Genomic DNA, 21893 nt, shown 5'->3' with positions numbered 1-21893 from the left:
AAAAAAATAAAGAGAAGAGTAATGAACGAAGCAGAGACTTGATGTGTATATCTGAACAGAATAGGGATTATATAGAATTTACAGAATGGAACATTTCTAGCGTCCCAGTCTTTGAAGCACAGCCCCCCAGTCCTGGGTGGGAGTTTCCCCCAGCAGAAGTGGGTGGTGGGGATGCCTGGGGTGGTGCTCTTGGGCATAGAAGCTGCTCCAGGCAGGAATATCTGGGTCTCTCCCCAGTCCTTCCTCAGGGGCCCCCGAGCAGAGCAGGGCGGGACTCACCTCCTCGCTGTACTTGCCCACGTAGGAGAAGATCTCAGAGAGGGCGCTCATGGTGTTGAACTCATTCATGTGCATCCGGGACTGCTCAGCCAGGTACGCATTCATGTCCTGGTCGCTGATGGCGGGCATCTTCCCAATGTCTGAGTAATACCTGTGGCGGCATGGGAGTGAGCAACTGTGTGTGTGTGTGTGTGTGTGTGTGTGTGTGTGTGTGTGTGTGTGTAGTGGGGGGCGTAGGGGAGAGATGGGTGCTTTCAGTACTGGGTCTGGGCCCAGTGGATGCTTGTGTGTGACTTCTTAGGCATCATGGTGGGCTCTCCCCCAGCTGGGCTTCTGAGTGAGCTCCGGATGCAGGAGGCAGAGAGAAGGGATTCAGGGGTGACCCCAGACATGGTCAGACAGTGGACAGGGTGGGGCCCAGAGGAAGGAGGGGCTGTCTCCTGCACTGGCTTTGCTCCCCGCTCCCGCAGGAGTGATCCAGTCTGCCTCGCAGGTCCTTCTAACACCCCCTCCCACAGAAGCAGGAAGTCCCCTCCAGGGGCCTGAAGGCTCTTCTCAGCAGTTGCTCTGCCCTGACGTCATCCCCGTCTGTGAGCACTAGCGGGGAGAAGAGTGGGGCTGGGGGTGCTTCGGGGGGAGAGGCTAGGAGAAGGCAATCAGTCACTGTCACTAGCAGCTGTGCACTCCTGTCAACTGGTTAATTAGATGCCAACATTTACATTTTTAATTTCTGCAGTTTGACATTTTATGCAGCAACCCCCAAATCTTCCACAAGAGGGGAGCTGGGTCGTTTCCTAATGAGGAACCAAAGGCCCCCAGTGTCCCAAAGACAGCCACCCTCTCCTGGGTGCTTCCGGCACTGGGCCACGTGGAAGAGATGCACCGGCAGCGGTGGGGTAGGGTCAGGACCTCGGGGCAGCGCTCCCAGGGGTCCTCACGGTGTCCCAGCTCGGCCCACATTGCATGCCCACGGCTTCAACGCTGGGGACAGTGAGCCTGAGGGCTCAGAACAGAGTAGGGTGGCAGGGACAGTCACCAGGGTGGGGACCAGGGTGAGGCAAGTGAGGCAACTGGGGCACAATGTTTCAGTCGAGTTACTCAGTCTCACCTGGGCAAGCACAGGTGACAGTGATGAGCCCTGGGTTCCCAGAACTCAAGGCTTGATCAGGTGAGCAGAGGGCACATTCTTGGAGGCACTGGTTCAGTCTCACCCTGGACCGCAGTCCTGTGTCCCTCCCTCCGCATCCCTCACTGCGTTGACCATGAATCCATCTGTCCTGCGCTCTGTTCCCCGCCTCCACCTCTGCCCATTGGGGCCCACTGGAGCTGGGTGACAGGTTGGCAGAGGTGGCACCTGTGTGCCATGCCAGCATCACGTTCAAGACCCTGCCTGAATGACAGTTCTAGTTAATCTGCGCAGAGCATCCCCAGGCCAGCAAGAGTAGGCCGGGGCTGCCTGAGCCTACTCAGGCTGTTGCACCCCTGGTTCATGTGGACTTCCTTTCCTCACAGCCTTTCGGTGCGGGGTCCTCTCTCCCCGTGCCTCCCACTCCCCATCTCCAGAGCCCTTGGGCCCCTTGCTCGGCTCCCTGTCCTGTGTCACTCTGGGTCCTCTGCTCCATCCAGAAGAGCCCACTCTCTTCCAGGCCTGCAACCCACCCCGAAACATCTTCAGGTTCCTTGGAGTTCTGGGGAACGACACCCCAGGTACAAGCACTCCAGTGAGAGACTGGATTCATTGCCACCATTTTGGAAGACAGTAAATGCAATGTTCCATTTTATAGCAGAGACCTGGAGCATCAGCGGAGGCTCCAGCCCCGTCACGCTCAATGATATTTGTGCCATCGCTCCCTCGCAATTGCACGCCAACCAAGCAAAATACATTTGTCCTGTAAGAGGTCACGTCCAAAGGTCGCATGGGGGGAACAGGAACGGACGACTCCCTCATTTCTGCATCCTGGCCAGCAGCCAGACGTGGCTCTGATGACACAGCTGGGTCCAGAGTGTCCTCTAGGCAGTTCCAGTCTGTCACCACAGTCAGAGCTGCTGACCGCAAGGAAAACCCCAGCATCCCCCTGGTGGAACGGGACTGTCATCAGAAGCAAAGGCTCCTGCCGTTTCTGTTACCTGCTTGTGAAACCTTACAGGTAGGAGGATGGCTCTATCAGGCTTTCTGCAGATAGCATTGGGGCTCCTATTGCAACCTGTGTGGTTCCTGGGTGGCCTGAGAGCCCAGGTCAGGGACCACATCGTCTCCCATGGAAACAGCGGACACCCAGCACCCTGTCCTTTCTGAATGGCCTGCCTCGTAGTGCACTAAAAGCCCAGTTGGTTTCTCCAAAGAGAATATTTAGAAAAGGAATCTGTGTGAGAGAAAGAGAGGGAGAGAGTGTGGGTGGAGTCGAGAGTAAAGTGGGGGAGGGCAGGGCTCTGACTCCTCACCGAAGTCAAGGGGCCCTGCCCGTCTGCGCCACATGCAAGCCCACCCGGCGATGGACCACACGTCCTCATCTTCAGCAAGTCCTACATGGCTGAGCTGAGTGGCTTTGGAATGCTCGATGTCCTAGAGGAGTGTGGGGCGTCGGGTCCGGCTGGCATTCAGCTCGTCCTGGTCCCCAGCCCAGCCTGGAGCTAAGTGGGCCGGTCCCCGGCTGCAGGTCTCTGCGGCCCTTGCTTTGACCTCTCTCCGATTCTCTCCAGGGCTCTACCCACCCGCACCCCTTGAGCCTGCCGATGGCCCAGCTCTGGCATCTCTGTGCTGTGGGCAAAACTGCTCTCTCCTGAGCACCTGCCATGCAGGGGCTTTGTGCTGGCTCTGCCACGGGGCAGTCTTATTGATTGTCAAGAATGCAATTATGCCCCATTCGTGAACTTCACACAAGTGTTCTTATCTGCTGGCTGCGTGGTGAGGAGAGGAAAGGTCAATCTGGATTCCTCTTCTTGAACTTGCTCTCATGGGATGTCCTCCTACAGGTGAGTCTTTCTCTAGAAGCGACTGGTGCTCCAAGAGTCTCCTGGGACCCACCCTCAAGCTGGCCAGGGCCGGGCCTGCTGAGGGGGCCCACCACCGGCCTTACCCAGCTTTCTGTGCTGTGCCTGGTCATACCAGGTGGGATGCCAGCGCCATCATGGTTTTAACGTGGTTCTGACACTGGCCCCCAGGAGCTGCTACAAATCCAGCCGCCAACCACTAACAGCTGGATTCACGGCTGTGGACCAGTCTGCAGCGTTTTACATTCATGGGCTTCTATGAGATGCGCCCAGTGTGATGGTGGCACCCATCTCTGTCTCTAGGATGGCCCCAGTAATTAAGAAGAGGGTCTCCAATGCCCTGAATGTTTTGTGGAGCCCAATGTATCCTCACCCTTTCAACACCTCAAGGATGAAGATGTAGACACAGAAGACACATCTGAGGCTCTGATGTAGAGATGCTTGCCTTTAAGGTACTGCACAAAAGTCTTTTCCTCTGTGTTCATTCGCTGACCTCCCCCAACTCCTTGCTTCCTGAGCCCCCACGAGTAGAGCTCATGGTGCCTGCCTATCTGTATCTTTCTCAACCATGAAGACCATAAGGGAAGGATCAAGTCTAATCCATCCTGAGTGTTCAGTGCATCCATGATGGACACCATAAAATGTTTGACCCATGGATGAATGAATACGTTAATGAAAAGTCCATACTCCACCTCCAGTATGGCTCCCAGGGTGAACTGTCACAGTTTTATATTTTGAGTGATGGCTTCTTTAGGAGGCATATTTAAATAGTTAAAATTCTTAGCCTTTTCCACAAGTGACACAGGTGACCGATGGCATCCCAATGTGTGGCGCCCTTTGGTCCAATTCCCAGGGGTCAACTGTGGTTCCATCTCACTCATTCCTATGTAGAAAACCTGTGCCTGCAAGCAAGGGAGGCTGGGGTTTATTATTGGGGTTAATTTCAATTTAATATGAGAGGCAATCCCTGCAACATGAAAATGCTACTGCTATTGGTAATGAGATAGGAATGACTGCTGACTGTGACACACCAGTTTGGTGACAACACTGTTGACTTCTGCTCCCTAAGATGAGTGGAGTGGGTGGTTGCTACTGGGGAACCAAGAGATTCTTCTCCCTTTCTCTAGATGTGGCCGTAAGCAAAACTCATGTTTGGATGAAGGTGGCAAAGACTGGGAGTCTACAGTGGGGCCGCCAACCACTGGTGCTGCAAGCAGGCAGGAATGAGGTGAAGGATTAGTGAGAGGACAAGTGGAAGGAAGGATGGGAGGGAGATGGGATGGGAGGACAGGTGGGAGGCTGGGAGGGGGGATGGTGCAGGGATAGGTAGATGAAGTACTTCCAGGAGATGTGACAGCTCAGGTGGGAGAGGATGACTTGGGCTACCCGACCAGCAGAGTTAGTAGGGTCTCTGGAATCCATATATGTCCCAATCCCCTAGAAAGAGGGCCAGCCAGAGTAAACCCCGTTTCTCAGTGGCGCGGACAGAAGGCCCTCTCCAAATGCATGTAGGGCACACTCTACACCCGCGAGGCCCTAAGTATGGACTTTCTGTGTGTGCACAGCAGCCAGACCACAAAATCAGGAATGAAAAAGCCTTGGCCACGAGAAAAGGGGGTTCTACCATCACTCTTCAGACCTCAAGGCTGCCAGGGCCCTCAGCAGGTCAGCCTCCTGGAGAAGGGAGGGTGGAACTGATCACCAAAGGAAGAAGGTCTCTATACGTGATCTCCAGACCAGGGCATGCAATTTCTCATCCCCTCCTTCTTTGCACCCTCACCCCAGAAGAACAGGAAGGATTTGGGACCCCAAACAAGTGAAAGATGACTTTCCTGAGAGTGCCATTGGTTGCTAAGAAACTAGTGAGATAAGAAATGGAAACCATCAAGGCACTCCTAAAAATAACCAGATGGACTGGGGTGACTCGTGACCTGTAGCAACTATGTGGCCCACCTCTCATTTAGCACCAAGCAAGAGGGAGACTGTTTACCCAGCACTTGCATTATTCTCACCTCCAACTGAGTGCACCGTTCTGGGGAAGCATCCTCTAAGCAGATGCTTCATCAATGCTCCCAGCCCATCTCATCCCAGCCTTCTCCCTCCCTGCCCGAGGTCCCATCGCAGTGACAATGCACTGGGGCAGGGATGCCCAAGAGCCCAGCTGCTGCCTCTTTCGCTGACCACAGGGGAGAGCGCACTCCTGGCAGCTCTGTAGTCAGAAGAGTGAGCCGCTGGCGACACAGGGGGAGGTAAAAGCCTCTTTGGTGACTCAGACATAATCAGATACAAGGACAAAAGAGTGAGCTCTCTCTCTGACAGCCAAGGCTGGATGCGCACCGCACTACGGGCACCAGCAGGAAGGGGTGGGGGAGAGATCAAAGGACAGGGGAGAGGGAAAACAAAACGCAACTCTTTCAGCAGAACTGGGATGGGATGGTCAGTTTTTGTGACTGGGAATGGCCAGGATCCCACCCTCTCTTGGTTATTCCCTCTGTACAAGGGAAGGCAGTTTTCAGTATAAAGATGGGGACTGTGTCTCTACCATGAGCAAAACAGGTATTGTTCATTCTGTCTCAGTTGCCAAGTTAAGAACAACTTCTTGTTTCTTTGACTCTTCAAAAAGACACAAAATCTGAGTCTCCATCCAGGTTTCCTGTCTTTAAGCTTGGAAGAAAGAGAAAGGGACTCTAAAATCAGAATCGCCATGTAGATCTGTGCAGGTTGTTCACTGCACAAAGGTGGGGATGAGCTAGGGCTGACAGTTAGCCTGTCACTCAACAAACCACACATTCTGGTGTGAGGCCACATCCTCTTGTAGGAAGGAGCACCTTCCTTAATTCACACCATATGGGTTGGCAGAGGCCCTGTCTAAAAGGATCATAAACGGTAGAAAGGAGATTTGGGAGTCAGTTGAATTTGGGGATCTACTTTTCTCTTGGCCACTTAAGTCATCTTGGACTGATTACTCAGCCATTCTGTATATAAATAGTTCATCTTGATGGGCACAGAATGAGGTTATAAAGCCTGTCCTCTTACATTCCAGGGCTGCTGTGATGAATAAATAGACAGACTTTCAGCTGGTTGTCTAGCTCAGGTGCTTGGTATGTGGAGCTGATGCGACTCAGACAAACCATGAATGTTGTTTACTGAGAGTTAGCTCTGTGCCAAGAGGAACCCAGCTTAATGGCATACAGGTGCCCTCCCCGCCACACACACAGGTGCACAGCTGAAGCATTAGATCAGGGCCTGAAGCATCTAGAGCTCATTGCCTGAGCATCAAGGGACTGGAACAGCAAGAAGCTCTTCAGGGTGACCATGACATCCCCACAGGACACTGGAAGAAATGCCAGATGGAAAGGGCTCCAGCCTGTCTGTGGCAAGATGCTATTCGGTCCCTGGAAGCCTTTTTTGTTTTTCTTTTTTTGGTGAGCATTAGAGCAGGGGACTATACTTCTCCCTTGGGCCTAGGAAGATCTGGGTCCTCCACGCACGGGAGCAGAGCACCATGGCAACTTCTAGCCATGTCCCACTCTTGTTTTGACTGACAGCACTGGATTCTCGAGCTGTGGGTGTCCCAATGCAGGATGGGGCTTTGTGCATGGACCAGTCTGCAAGCCCCACCCACTGCGGAGGGGAAGGGGGCCCCCCTGCATACCCCCAGAGAAGGTGCCTGCTGCAGCCAGGGTCCTGCCTGAGCTCCCTGGGCCAGCACTCACCTCTCCACCCAGTTCTTGTAGCTTGGGATGTCCTTGGCATAGAGCAGCTTGTTGGAGGGGGAGTCCTTGCCCAGCCGGTGCTCCGATGTGGAGCACGAGTCCATGAAGGTCTGGGCCACCACGGAGAGGCAGGCGTCGGTGATGCTGTTCTTGTGGATGTCAAACACGAACTGGGGGTTTTTGATCATGTTGACCCAAAACCGCAGGGGCAGGCTGTGTAGAGGGAAGAGGCAGATGGTCAAGGGAGATGGGGTGGGGGAGCTGGACACTGACCCAGAGAGGTCCCTGGAGGAAGAGAAAAGACTGGGAAGCAAGCCTTCTGAAGAGCCCTTCTCCATGCCATCAATTCTCCTTCCAGGGAGCTGAAGATCAGCAGGGCTGAACAATCCATTCAGAGATACAGCATTGATGGGCACTGGAGGCCTCAATGCCAAGTCCGGACTGTAGGACTCCCCAGCTGCCTTGAGAGCACAAGGCTTTGGGGTTTGAAGCAGTCATGACAGGTGCTAGAAAGTAGAATGTCTAACTCTCTCTTCCAGCGTCTGCCCCCATGTCAGATTCAAAACATAACTGGTTGGCAAATCTTAAATAGCCTGGAACCTAGGCTGTTTATTATTCTCTGCCCTCACTGTAACATGTGGAAGAAGCCACAGTCTTCCTCCCCGCCTGACCCAATCAGCTTGTTTTTACACGGTGAGGGCCCTGGTACTTAACAGTTCAAGCAAAACTTACTGATTCTCATCTCCAAGCTGGCAAGCTGAACAAACCCCACTTCTGGCTCTCACCTGCCCCATTATGTCCTCTCCTTCCTCTCCCTGTCTTCCAGTCAGCACCTACTGTACACCAAGAGCCATGCTAGCAACTGTGGGTACAGTGTGAATAAGACCCATCCCCAGTCCTTGAGAAGCCTGCATTCTGGTGGGCTCATAGGGAGGTCAGGCAAGCAATCAAGAATTTTAGGTGCTGGACCCAGAGGATGGAGGGGGTCCAGTTTAAGACCCAGGTTGGTGTGACCAAAGCTACCCAGAGGGATGTGTCTGGAAATCTGGAAAGTCTTCACAGACAGGACCGTGCTGAACTGTCTCTGTTTTAAAGATACAGAGGTGTTCTTTAGCTGAATGAAGCCTAGAGGAAGAGGGGGAGGAAAAGGAGGAGGAAGGTACCTCCAAAGGGGAATCAGTTCAACAAAGACAAACAGGACATGAAATGTGCAGTGAGGTCTGGGAACCATAAACCCTCGAGCTAGTGCTAAAAAGGATCCTGGAGCATTGAGTAAAGCCTGCCCACATGCCCCTCTGTGACTGTATTCCGCTGGCTCTCTGATCCTGTAACTGCCATCCAACCTATGGAGACGTAGGTCAGGAAGTGGGATGGCACCCAGCAAGGGATCACTTATTTCCCTCCTTCTGCCCCCACCTCCTCACCTCTTGCCATGTGCCCTGATGTTTTATTGTTGCTTTGGTGGTTGTTCTCACGGTTGGTAATAGTTGGTAACAGTCATAATGTTCCTATGTGTTTGGCTTGCTTCTTAGAACTAAAAGTCTTTTGAATTACATTATTTCAACCCAGCAAGAACAAGATTTCTATATTCGTTGTATCTCCCAGCAGCCAGCATATACAGACAACAAATGCTAAAATACAGTAAGACCTCATGTTCAAGACTGCCAATCAGTCAACAAGTATTTATTAAGTTCCTACGAAGTGTGCTGTGCAGCCAGCACTGAGGTCTAACAATGTTAAGTGGCCCTTGTTTCATCCTGGGAAATTCAAAGAGCAAATAAAGGGACAGTAAAAGTTCTGACACTCGGGGCAAAGTCAGGGTCACTGTAGCTGCCCAGGGGAGACTCTGAGATCTGGGCTCAGAGCCCTGGATGCAGGGCTGCCCAAAGGATGACATCTCCAGTCACATCTTCCTACTTCCCGAAGTCCAACCCAGAGAGGGACCCTGGAGTCCACATTTGCCACATGGCTGTTTTTTCCTACATTCTCCTTCCTTCAGCCAGTTGTGCTGACAGGCAAATCAAACAGGGAAACCACAGCAGCTCCTGCCTAATGAAATATTAGCATATTATTAACATTAGTGGTGGCACTAATCTCTGGTTGATTGCAGCCACTCAGGCTAAATGAGCAGGAGGTTTATTTAAAAGAGAAAAGGCAGGGGGATGAGGAGGAAGGGGGCAGGGGAGAGGGTGAGCTACAATTTTGGCCAGGAATAAGGAAACAGTCTCCTTCCAAGCAGGAGCAATGGACCCCAAGTCAGTATGTAGATCTCATAATTCCTGGACTGATTTGAGTCTTGCCCAGGTGGCCATGGTCAGGGTTGGGGAAGTGTGTTTTCTGGTGAGAGGACCTGAGAGTTGGTACTCCTGCTTGACTGCCTTCACTGGGACTGGCGCTCTTTCTGAGAACAGCTGGCACTTGGAAGAGCTGGAGGGAAGGAAGATTCTTCTCTCTCCCCCAAGGACTTTATTGGATCTTGGAGGTGGACTTAGCCCAGTGGGAGGTGTATGCTGGTTCAGATACCATTTCAGGGGATGTACTTGTAAAGGTTACAAGGGCATTGTTTGTAAATAGCAGCCCTCCCAGGATAAGGTCTGGACAGGGCATTCCTTGTATTTTGAAGGCTGCAGGCACAACTCAGGTGGTAAGAAGGAAGACTCCGTGGCAGAGAGAAACAGACTGGGTGGGTTGGGGACATGTCCTTGGAATAGCTCTGCAGAGTCATGCTGAAAATGTGGGCAGAGTCAAATGCAATCCTTTTTTTTTTTTGGCCATGCCATGCGGAATGTAGGATCTTAGTTCCCGGACTTAGGATCAAACCCATGCCCCCTGCATTGGGAGTGCAGAGTCTTAACCAGTGGACCACCAGGCAAGTCCTCAAATGCAATCTTACCTATGGGCAGGCACTGGGAGAGGCCAGACCTGCAGACCTTTCAGAAGAGGGAGCAGCCTTCACCCAGTGCTGGACCAGATGGGGTCCAGAGTCTAAGTGTCTTATTTCCAAAAGGTCACAAGAACTCCATGATGCACCCAGAATTACTGTGGGAGCAACCCTACTCTTCAGTTTTATGGTCCAAAACTGTTCCTGCCTGACTTTCCAACTTTAGTGGAGATGCACTATTCTTCAGGGGAAAGAGAGAGGAAGCCAGAGCATCCTACCCTGAGTAACATTTCAGTGCCCCAGGCTGACTTCTGCCTAGATCCGGGTTTTGGTTTGGGACCCTGGGCTATCAGGGTGCCTGGCTGAGCCCTAGTACCATGTCAATCCTGGCAGTCGGCAGGTGCTGCTTTGAAAGAATGTGCTGGGGAAGAACACCCCAGGACAGGGACTGTGTAAAGGCTACCAGGAAGCGATTCCGGAACTGAAGGGACTAAATATAAGATGGCTCTACCCCAGGTGGAACTCTCAAGTAAAGACCATCTCGCCTCTGCATCTCCATCAATATTTATTGAGTCCCAGCTCTGTGCAAGATTCTGCCACGAGAGCTGCATACTGATGTCTGACCTTGCAGTCTCACACTGAAACACAACCGACACACGAACGAAGGGAAAGGCGGATAAAGGCTAAAGGAGAGAGGGGACCGTGATGAGACACCTAGAGTGTCATTTAAGAGTTAGAGACTCCCCTCGTCTCAAAGACACCCTAGTTATGGGGCGGTTCCTTCCCCCAAGGGAATTCTGGAAAGGGAAAACCATGTCTTGAGTGGCCTGGAAACACTCCCATGTTCACCTAGGTGACTCCGAGCTGTGCTCCAAGCTCCATTTAAGAGTCTCTGTAAGCTGCTGCCTGTCTACAGCCCGGCTGCACACACATACCCCACATCCTCACATGTGCCCCTCTATCCAAACAGCTGCCCTCCTGTCAGCCCACAGAGGGCAGAAGCCACGTCCCGATAGTGTTTGCAGACTCTGGGTCCAGCATGATGTCAGGCAGAGGGAAAGGACGAGGATGTGAGAGTGACCTGGCTGTGACATCTGGCATGCTCATGTTTGCTCATTTAGTTGGTTGAATGTTTGTTGACTGACTGGACCGATGGCCAAGATGGACGACTCCAGTGAGGGAAGGGAGAGAGGAAGTGAACACCCAAAAGGACCGGAAGGAGGCGGAGCCCCAGAGAGCGCCTGCGCAGAGCTGCCGCGGGGGAGGGTGGGCCAGCCCCTTATTGAGGGTCTCCCAGGCCGACCATCGACTCCGGGCTGGCCTCTCCCCGTCCGGCCTCCACTCGTCCTTCACTCACCAGTTGCTCTTCCAGGTGTGGCGGACGTGTGGGTCGTGGATGCCGTGCTTGTCCGCCTGCTCGTCCAGAAAGTCGAACATGTACTTGATGGCCAGGGGCAGGGCCGACCCGCGGTGCGCCGTGCTGAAGATGGTCTCGAACAGGTCGTCCACGAACTTCTGCAGCGTGCCCTGCGGAGGGGACCAAGTTCAGACGCAGCTCGCCCGCCCTGAGAACTCTGAGGACAGGGCTGTACGATCGCCTGGCCTCCCAGATGGCGGAGGGGAGGGGAGGCCAGCACACAGCCAGGCCTGCTTGGGTAAAATCGCATAAGCGCGTGCAAAGAATCTGCACCCTCCTCCTGCCTGCTCTCATCTGTCTCGGAGCAGCTTTCCATTTCCCCGGCACGTGGAAAATAGATATAATACTGATGACTGGACCTAAGGAAACCTCCCTCTGCCAACACTGCGATTTGGTTTTAACACCCTTCGGCGGTGTTATTTTAGCACTTTTCACAAATGCTAATGAACAACTCACTCGGTCAGAGCAGACAAGCACAATCTGCTGGTTCTGTTTGGGCATTATTCACGTCAGCTAATGAACAGTTTACTCATTTGGCTTCACAGAGAGCGGAGCTGGGGCCAGTCTCGGGCCTTCAGGGACTAACTGTAGGCACACAGGGTCCCCAGAATCAGGATTAGAAATGGGGCCTGCAAAGTCACTGATGGGGCCCCAATTTCCACCACTAGAGACTGTATATGACACCCCAGAGATATATAGCCAGTCTTCCAGAAGGCATGGCAGAGGACCACGAATACACATGGCTAGAGTCTCTCTATTTGAGCAAGGGCAAGCGAAGGGATGGAATCAAGACTTCAGACTGTGTGCCAGCCTGGATGTATGGGAGGGGCTGGCTGCAGGACTTGGTTGAGAAGGATGCTGAGGTTCTGTGCTGGGAAGATCAGGCTGATGAGCAGGGTCTGCATGGATGGATGACTGAGGTGGCCGGGGGTCGGGGGGGGGGGGGCGGCGGGTGGTGGTGGTGGCGGGCACCAGCACAGATGCTAGGTATTTGCCAGCTCTGACATTTCTGTGGGGTGATGACGCCCCACCCCATAACCCACCCATGCCCTGCACCCTGGCTGATGTCCTGTACCTTAGTGGCCAGCAGTCGTGTCAGATAGATTTCAGACACCATCTTGCTCCCCCGGTCCCCCTCCTTCTGGTCCCCGTGCTCATGGTTCTTCACCAGGTGCCACATCTTGACTCCACTCTCCAGGTCGGGGGTGATCATTGGTGTGCGCGAACGGAGGCTGTCGGGGCTGCCCGTGTACCGGATCATATTTTCTGCCAATGCAAGGACCCCATGGGGGTAAGGCCACCCAGCCTTCCAGCCTATTGCTTATGGCACAGCTCGGCTCCAGCTGAGGCCAACTCTGATCTACTCACCCTTGGAGGCGCTTCTGTACGTTCCTGAAACTGGAACATCTTTCCCACCGCCTCCAGGAAATTCTCTGTGGCTTGTCCACCCAATCAGATTCCCTTCCCTCTTGTACTTGCATCTCTCCAGCCCTTATGATTCAATTTGTAAAAAATACAAGCTTGTCTTTTTTTGTATTTTCCTTGTAAGAGCTCTCAAGTCTCAGGATGTGTTCTGTGTCACCAATTAAGTAGCAATGAAAGAGCTTGGGCGCTGGGGGTGGGGGGCCTTCCCCTGTGGCGTCAGTAGTAAAGAACCCACCTGCCAATGCTGGAGATGCAGGTTATATCCCTGGATGGATCAAGAAGATTCCCTGGAGGAGGGTATAGCAACACTCCAGTATTCTTACCTGGAGAATCCCATGGACAGAGGAGCCTGGCCAGTTACAGTCCATAGGGTCGTGAAGAGTCAGACATGACTGAAGCGACTTAGCACGCACTCATGAAAGAGCTGGGAGCCTGTTTCCCTTAATCGGTGACTAACCAGCTGAGTGACTGCCCTGTCACTTGTGTACCTTCACCTGCCTCTCTCGCTTAGACCATTTATTTGCTGCAATGTGAGGTATGGTGAGATGAGTCCCAAGCAGGAAAAGAAGAGGTAGGTCCTGGTGCACTGGGAAGACTCAGAGGGATTGGGTGGAGAGGGAGGTGGGAGGGGGGATCGGGATGGGGAATACATGTATATCCATGGCTGATTCATGTCAATGTATGACAAAAACCACTACAATATTGTAAAGTAATTAGCCTCCAACTAATTAAAAAAAAAAAAAAAGAAGAGGTAGGTCCCTCTGTGTCTGGGCACCATTGTGTGTTGTCTTCTATTTATTTCCCAGAACCATCTCATGAAGCTGGTAGGTTTTTCAGCCAGTTTTGCTGGTAAGAAGGCACCAGGGCATCCAGCCTACATCTGACGCCTTTCTCCCCACCCTGAGGAGCAGAGACCTGGGTCTGTACTTTCCCTCCACTGCTTCATAGTGTGTGACCTTTACACGTCATTTAGCCTCTGTGCATTGGAGTTATAATTTGCTAATCTGCATAATAGGGGGAAATAATAATTATTTAATTCACTGATTATTATGAACCTGATGTTTGATAATGAGTTATCACAAACGTGGAAGCATCTTAGAGACTATAGGATGCTCAGGAAGGTTAGACTTTCTTCTTGTTTCCAGGGATGAAGCTCCTGCTCCTGCATCAGAGTCCCTGCCCAGAACCAGGAGCTTTTTTTTGGGTCCAGTGTTACTTTCCGGGGGCCAGCCTGCCTGACTCCCTCATCCCTCCCTGCTCCACATCCCTGGCACCCACTGTCTTCCAACAGTGCTGCCATGGTGACCACACCTGCTCAGGGGGTATCCTTTCTTCCCCAGAAAGGTTTGATGAACTCACCGTATTTACTCGCTGAGGTCCTGGAGACAGTGGAGTTGTTCACCGCATTGTACGCTGTCACTTGCTTGGACACTAAGGCTACCACAGAACCATCTGGCACCTACCGGGGAAAGGCAGGTAAGGGCCTGGGCACAGAAGCTCTGTCACCCAGTCAGGATGAACGTAGTCCTTGGGGACAATCAGGGCCTCACCAAGAACCAGGGGATGGAGGAGGCTGTCAGTTTTCCTTTGATGAAATAGGACAGATCTGAATATAGAATTGTAGTCCATGGTGGGGCTCACTCTTGGAGTGACTCAGGCAAGACCCTCTCACCAGCACCCTCTGTCCTTATGCTTCCCTGGAAGAGCACCCAGCCTTAAACTCCAGGGCTTACCTAAGAAAGGGTTTTGCTCAGGGTCTGTGCCCATGCCCTGCAGGAAACACACACCCAGCATGCTATCTCCAAGAAGGTCAGGGTGTCCTGGGGGGCCACGTTTTCCCTGGCTTGCTAAGAGCATACATAGTGCTGGTGAAGAAGTGGGTTTAGGGCTTGGTAAGAGCCTCAGGAGGACCCTGCTATTCACGGATGGAGACTCACAGGGGCCTGGCTGCCTAGCTTGCTAGCCCCTCCCCGTTCATGGTCCTCATACCTGGTAATGTGCCAGGGTGTTGAGTCTCTTCCAGTCATTCTCGATCTTGGTGGTGATGTCTTCATCCTGCAGGATCATCCTCGCCCCACTTCCTTGTCGCCACTCTGTAGGAGGAGCAGTTCCATCTCAGACAGGTCCTTGGACCCCTCCCATGGGATCTTGAGGACCCCTGTGCAGGCAAGTGCACGGCATCACCTTAGGGTGCATCCGAAGACAGACAGGTGCTCGCAGACGCTCCCAGAGGAGGGGCGCAGAAGCTCTCAGCACAGGGGAACCCTGATTCCCAGGTCTGGTTCTCATCGTAACAAACTACGTGACAGACACAGGAATAACGTCACCTCCACTGCCCACTTGTTCCTGGTGGGCGGCCACACCGGCAAGAAGTCAATGCTTATTAAGTGAATGAAGAAGGCAGGGGGCTTCCCTGGTGGCTCAATGGTAAAGAATCATCCTGCCAAAGCAGAAGACAGGGGTTTGACCCCTGATGTGGGAAGATCTCACCCTGCTGTGGAAGAGTTAAGCCCAGTACACCACAACTACTGAGCCTGTGCCCTAGAGTCCAGAAACTGCAAATTCTGAGCCCACATGCCACAACAAATCCTAGAGCCTGTGCTTGGCAGCAGGAGAAGTCACTGCAATGAGAAACCTCTGCCCTGCAACTAGAGAAAGCCCACACAACAACGAAGACCCAGCACAACCAAAAGTGAGTATTAAAAAAAAGGCAAGTGAAGACACTTAAGAACATACTAAGCAAATGCAAGGTGGCATCACCTCTGTCCCGTACTCTTTGCTTCACTGTGAGGTCTTGGAGCAAATGAGACCAAGACTGCAAATTCCATCACTGGGCACCCTCTTTCTATTCCAGGGGTGCAACTTGGACCCAAAAGCCAGCAGGTGGGCCAGTCTTGGCAGAGAGATTGAGTAAAAGTACATGGAGGGGCCAGCAAAACCTATCCTCATGCCCAAGAACAGCCACGAAGTCGATGTGGCGAACAGCATCTTGGTGATCTATCCGACACCTAATTTTATCTGATGCCATAAGTGTACGCTTACCTCCCACCTTATCCTCATGGGTCCCAGACACTTACAACACATGGGTTCGCTAATGGATCCCACATGAGGGAACAGGAGACTGTTTCTCATCCCCCAAACCCTCACCACCACACATGTACAAATCAAAAGGAGATGGGGACATGCACATTCCTGTCCTGAAAAGTTAGCACATGGAGACCCAGGTGCATGCCAGACACACGCCAGCTCTCGTGCACGAATGCATCCACATCCACACACGCACACACGCACACACCAGAAAGGAAAATGGCCTTTTCAATTCAAATACAACATATGTGCCTGTCAGGAAGCCAGGGATCTGGTTTCCAAGCAGCCATGACCCCACTTGGCACCTCACAGATGCTGAGATTCTGAAACGGGTGAGAGCACTGGGGTTTTGTGGCGCGCGAGAGGGGGCTGGCGTGAATTACCCACAGTCCTGGTCTAACCCTGCCTTGGATTTTTTACTCTGGCTCCGCAGACACACATTTCGGCCTCCCTCCTCTGTTCCCTCCCGTCCAGGCTGAGGGACCATGACTGATTCCTTCCTGCCTTGTGGGTGTGGCCAGTGCTACAGATGAGAATCAGGCCCAGGAAGGGAGCTGCCTGCCTTCAGCAGGAACAGAGATGTTCCTAACAGCCACGTCTGTGCCTCTAGCTCCCGGGCTTGTCTGCTGCCTGGTTTAGAGCTTCTGGTAGCAACGGGCTGTCCCAGGAATGAAAACATGAGGGTGCCATGTGGGTTCACTGGAGCAGAGGAGCCTCCAGAGGTCTCTGGGGACCACCCGTCACTTAGTGCTGTTGATGGCACGGCTGGACTCAATCATGGTGGTGAGGGTCTCAGGGCAGGTGGGGTGGTATACAAAAGGGGAGATGCCCCACCAGGGCACCTGGTCCGCAGCATTTTGTTAGCTTGTTGTCATGTTGTCTGTTGTGGGTTTTTTTGTTTTAGATTTTATGCAGGTAGGTATGGGTGCATGTTTTTTTTTAAGTCTTTTTTTTTTTCATTTCTTTTTATTAGTTGGAGGCTAATTACTTGACAGTATTGTAGTGGTTTTTGCCATACATTGACATGACTCAGCCATGGATTTACATGTGTTCCCCATCCCGATCCCCTCTCCCGCCTCCCTCCCCATCCCATCCCTCTGGGTCTTCCCAGTGCACCAGCCCTGTGGATGCATGCTTTTTACCTGCATGTTTTTTGAGTGGTTGCAGTGGTGTGCTGCAGTCCATGGGGTCGCAAAGAGTCAGACAGGACCAGCCTGGGCCAAGGATAAGGCAGGGGCACACGTTGTCCCAGTTGCACAAAGATAATTGGCCCTGAATGATAAAGCCTCATGGGTCTCCCCTCTTGCCTTGTGAACGGTGCCAGGCCATTAAGTCAGAGGAGAACACATGGGTGGGGGCCTGGAAGGCAGGCAGTGCTCTGCATGCCCCACATGGGAGCCAGAGGGGGAACAGGGGCCCAGCTCTGGACACTAAGTCCCCTGGCCAGGCCCGAGGGAGGAGGACTGCGCTTCACTGAAGAGGCCGTGGGGCTGGCCAGGATTACGTGGGGAAGGTACCCACCAAAGGCCAGCTTGCTGGGGTGCACTGGCTCCCTTGCCGATGGCTCTGTAGCACCTCTCAGGGGGATGTGAACAAACCAAACCACCTGGGGGACTGAGCAGTGACAGCTGGTGACTTAATTCTGGAGCCGGATGCAGAATTCCTCACTATACAACTGCCCTGAAGTTGTGCAGTGCGCAGCCTGTGTGGCCCTCTGTGGCAGCCCTGGCTCTAAATTGTGTCCAGCAATTATTTAAGCAAATCAAAGTCAGTCTGCCTCTCTGCCCTCAACTGGAAAAAATGTAGGGCAGAGTGTGGTCATCCTCCCCCGCCCAGGACAGCCAAGGGATGATGGCTTGTCCTTGGGAGTACAAAACTGATGCCGCCAGATGCCCACCAGCAGGGCTAACCCAGCACCTGGGACACAGTAAGTACCTGATGAGGATTTATTACATGAATAATACATAAGTGAAAAGAGTGAAATAGATGAATAGATGAAAGAGGAGAAAGAGTAAGTGAGTGAGTAATGGTGGCTTATTTTCCAAGCAGTGAAAGGATTTTCTGCCCGTGGGTTGCTGCTCCATGGTGGGCAGACAGCAAGCTACAGTACCAGGTCAACTGTGAGCCGAGCTGTTAGAACCTGGGACAAAGGAAGAGCTGACCTCCAGAAGCTCAGCTGGGCACATTCACCGCCAAAGTGAAAGTTCTCCAGAATGATTATCACTTGTTCTTCCAGTTTTACAACTGGGAAATTAAAGAAGAAGGTTGGGAAGGCAGACCTGGAGGTCATTGCAACTTGGAGCTCTGTAGTGTGGTGCCTACCATGTGTGTGAGCCACTCAAGTGTTGGGAGTGTGGACGGTGATGGCTGGACTGGAACCTGGGCTGTGGCCACACTGGGATGCTGGTGGGTAGCTGCCTCCCCTCTACTCCAGACTCTGAGCTCCAGGAATCCCAGTGGGACACAGCACTTCCACCTCCACAAAATCAAGTCCATGCGGATGGGGTTACATGCTTTCCACACTGGCTGAGGCTTGTGGTCAGTGATGACATGAAATGGGCAGGAGGATGGTCAAGGGCAGCAGGAAGCCTGCTCATCACTGATGTCAGTGTTTAGTCACATGTTTTAAGAGCTGTCAGAAGAGGTGTCCTGTCCGTTGGTCCTGCCAGCCTGGACCGTGCATCTGGTGGGGTGCCAGCAGGCAGCAGGAAGGCAGTGACTATTGCCTTTTTGGCAATTATCTCAAAAAGTTAAGAATGTTCCTCCAAATGCCAATATGATTATAGAAAGCTGGAGAACACTTAGTCCTACTTTCAGATCTCTCAAGTGAAGTGTCAGTTGCTCAGTCGTGTCCAACCTCTTTGTGATCCCATGGACTGTAGCCCACCAGGCTTCTCTGTCCGTGGAATTCTCCAGGCAAGAATACTGGAGTGGGTAGCCAGTCCCTTCTCCAGGAGATCCCGACCAAGGGATTGAAGCTAGGTCTCCTGCATTGCAGGCAGACTCTTTACCATTTGAGCCATGAGGGAAGCTCTCTTAGATCTCTCAAGCCTGTTATTTTATTCTCCTCCTACAGGAAGGATGCTATGTGCTTTTTCCCCCCGAAATATCAGAAAGGTGAAAAAGTGAAAACCTCTGTCCCATCTCCAAACCAATCCTGAAGAATAAACCCCAGAAATATGGGAGCCTGGTGTTGGCAGCTCCATCCTGGGACATGCAGGGAAGAAGAGAGCCCGTGGGTGGCCTGCCCAGCTGACCCAGAATGGAAGAGTGTGGACGCAACATGAGGGCAGGGAGTCCCTGGCACCAAGTGACATAAGTGGGCTAAACCCATCCCTCAAACTCACTCCTCTCTGCCCAGGGTCCTTAAGCTCACCTGTGGCCTGAACACATGTCGTTTCCATGTCACTCTTTTCCTTCTTTTTCTGAAACCCCATATCCAAACCAGTTGGGGCCTCTCTTTCCCCAGACTCACCATGGGGTATCTCAAGAAAATCAAACAGGGTAGGCTCCGCTTTCTGGAATGCTCCTGTGCTCCTTCCAGACCTGCTCTTGACAGAGGTGGGGGCTGTGGAGCTCACACTGGGACCAGGAACAGTCAAGGTCAAAGATCAAGGCTGCTGGCTTCCCTCTGTCCCAGGAAGAGTCCAGCCTACAAATGCATGGCTGGCTTCATGAACCCTCATCCCTGCCCAGTAGTAGGGAGCTCCAAGGGCGGGGTGGGCCAGTTGAGGGCAAGGCAGACCTGCAGTCTTCAGGTCTGGTGTCCTTGGCAGTGTGGGCGGCTGGTCAGATCACGAGGCCCCTGAACAAGGTCATATCTAATTTTGTGCTCTGGGTACTTCTGCATATTCAACATAGGCTTAGTCCTAGTAACAGTAATGGAAATCAACAGAATCCAGGTCTCCTCATCCCAGGTTCAGCATTCTTTCCACCAAATAGGCTCCTTCTGTCTTGCCTGTGAAAACAGCACTAAAAATATCTCTCTTTTGTGTCCACACCTTGCTGTGTACCAGGTGACCCCGTTAGAACAGCTGAGAGGCAAAGTGACAGCTGGGCCAATGGCCAGCATCCTCTGGATGAATGCCCAGCTGCCCAAGGGGCACAGTGAGACTGGAAAATGCCTCAAGGCACCAAATGATGTGAGCTCGGTGATGGACCCAGTGAATCCCGAGACAGGGGCTCCTCACCATGCCCACACTGGACCAGGTCATCTCCCTGCTCCCCCCGGACTAGGACACAGGAGGCATCTCCTATGGCCACCATGGTGAGAATCCACATCCAGAAAGTGTTAGAGCTATAGCCTCACTCACTCAAAACTGAGTGCCCACGGTATGCTTGGCACTGTGCTGGCAGGGCATCACACAGGTAAGCAAGAAAACTTCCTAACACGAAAGCCCTGACCCCTGAAGGCCTCTGTGTGGAAGGCTATGCAGGAAGACAAAGGTGCACAGGACCGGGTGATCAGACCCAGAAGAGGGAGAGGGTAGAGGGGTATCTGGGGGGGCAGGGAGGTGTTCTGGTCCACAGGTGCCACTTCTGTGACATTTCTAGGGATCCATGAGGATGAGTCCTTATGGGAAGGAAGGAAGTTCGGAACTGAGTTAAGAAAGGTCTGGAATACCATTACCTTACTAATATCTTAGCCTGGTGTCTAAGGCATCTAGGGTTGAGCTGGAAAACCAGAGACGGGGGTGGATGAAAAGGGGGGGGGGCCCTGCCCAAGAAGGGGAGGACCTGGCCAAAGGCGGGGGTTGGGGTGGGGTGGGATGCTCAGGAGATAGGATGGTACCTGGAGGTTCTTGGAGAAGAAGGGGTGGGAGCAGCATGGGGTGCCCTCACATTTCTGAGAAGGTGTCTGGAGGAACAGTGGGGAGCTGAGGTGTAGAGGAAGGAGGGGTTTATCTGCAGGCCAACCCTGGAGGAAACACTGGCACCCGGTACATAACTGGTCTGGCTCCTGGAAGGCCCCCCACCCACCAGCAGGTATCACTCAGAGAGGGAACCCCCCGGGAAGCATGATCCCCTCACTAGCTCAGGGCCTCCTGGCATGCATGCAGACGGGTGCACGCACACACATGCATAGTCACACACATGCACACACGCACGCACATACACACTCGCACAGGTACCTCATTTCACCCCCTAAGTCTCTGCAGCCACCAAACTCTGCCTGCCCCGGCCCCCAGCCCCATCTTCGCGTCCGCCTCTCTCCTCAGAGCCATTACAGGAAGCTTTAGGAGGGGGTGAGTTGGAGGGATGCAGGAGGTGCCCAGCAGGGTGGTTAGAACTGGCTGAGTCAACCCTTCTGATCCACAGGGAACCAACTTCAGAACTAGCTGCCTGCACTCCCACCCCAGGCTGCCTTTCTTCCCTGCCGGGTGCTGAGCAGGGTCTCAGCAGGCACACACGCCAGCCTGCACAGGTTCCTCTCTACCTCCCAAACCAGAGTCCTGAGCAGAAGGCTAGAGGAGGAGACACAACTCTACTGCCGCACACCTGTCTTCAGGTGAGCCCCAAGGAGAACACCTGGCAGGGAGCCCGGATGCCCTCGGCACCCAGCCACTCCGAACTGTGGGAGGGAGCAGCTTCGGGGAAGAGGTGGGGGAAAGGCCAGAACAGAATCAGTGTCAACACAAATAGTTGGGAAATTGACTCAGGAATTGGGGAGGGGAGCATCTAAACATGATTTGCTAAAAGAGGAATCATTTTATGGTGAGAGCAAGTTCTAAAATATAAAAGAAGTGAACTAGGAAATGTGGTGTTTAAAAGAAGAAATCCCTAAATCGAACAGTGCCGTCTACTGTCAAGCCCTAGGTCTTTGCAAACTGTAAAGTGTGGTGCACCAGCTAGTTGTCGCTTTGGGGAAGTCTGGAGAGCTAAAGGAAAAAGCGGCTGGACTCTGCTTCTCGGTTTAAGAGAGGTGAGCTAGAGCTTAAAGGATATTCTTGAACATGGAATAATATGGAGGCTCTGGTGGTGCTCCAGGGTGCTGTGTCAAAGAAGAGTTAAGAGGCAAGGGATGGGCGGCTGGAAGGAGGAAGGTGACACAGGCAGGAAAGGTGACCCAGGTATTCATATGCACATCACCGAGGGA

General features: G+C 52.9%; 1 protein-coding gene across 1 annotated transcript in view; it reads right to left on the bottom strand.

Annotated features, from left to right (window-relative positions):
* PLXNA4 (plexin A4) overlaps positions 1 to 21893 on the bottom strand; it is a 472507-nt gene that overhangs the window by 9173 nt on the left and 441441 nt on the right. Inside the window, exons 26-31 of the mRNA XM_070465677.1 lie at positions 14699 to 14802; positions 14069 to 14168; positions 12360 to 12550; positions 11225 to 11394; positions 6987 to 7199; positions 280 to 430 (exon numbers count right to left, since the gene is read on the bottom strand). Of these exons, the coding sequence (XP_070321778.1) occupies positions 280 to 430; positions 6987 to 7199; positions 11225 to 11394; positions 12360 to 12550; positions 14069 to 14168; positions 14699 to 14802 (929 nt within the window). The remainder of the gene's footprint in view (positions 1 to 279; positions 431 to 6986; positions 7200 to 11224; positions 11395 to 12359; positions 12551 to 14068; positions 14169 to 14698; positions 14803 to 21893) is intronic.

This window comes from Odocoileus virginianus, chromosome 1, assembly GCF_023699985.2.
Source record: "Odocoileus virginianus isolate 20LAN1187 ecotype Illinois chromosome 1, Ovbor_1.2, whole genome shotgun sequence".
Lineage (NCBI taxonomy): Eukaryota > Metazoa > Chordata > Mammalia > Artiodactyla > Cervidae > Odocoileus > Odocoileus virginianus.
Note: the sequence above shows the minus strand (reverse complement) of the source record. Positions and strands in the feature narration are given on the sequence as shown.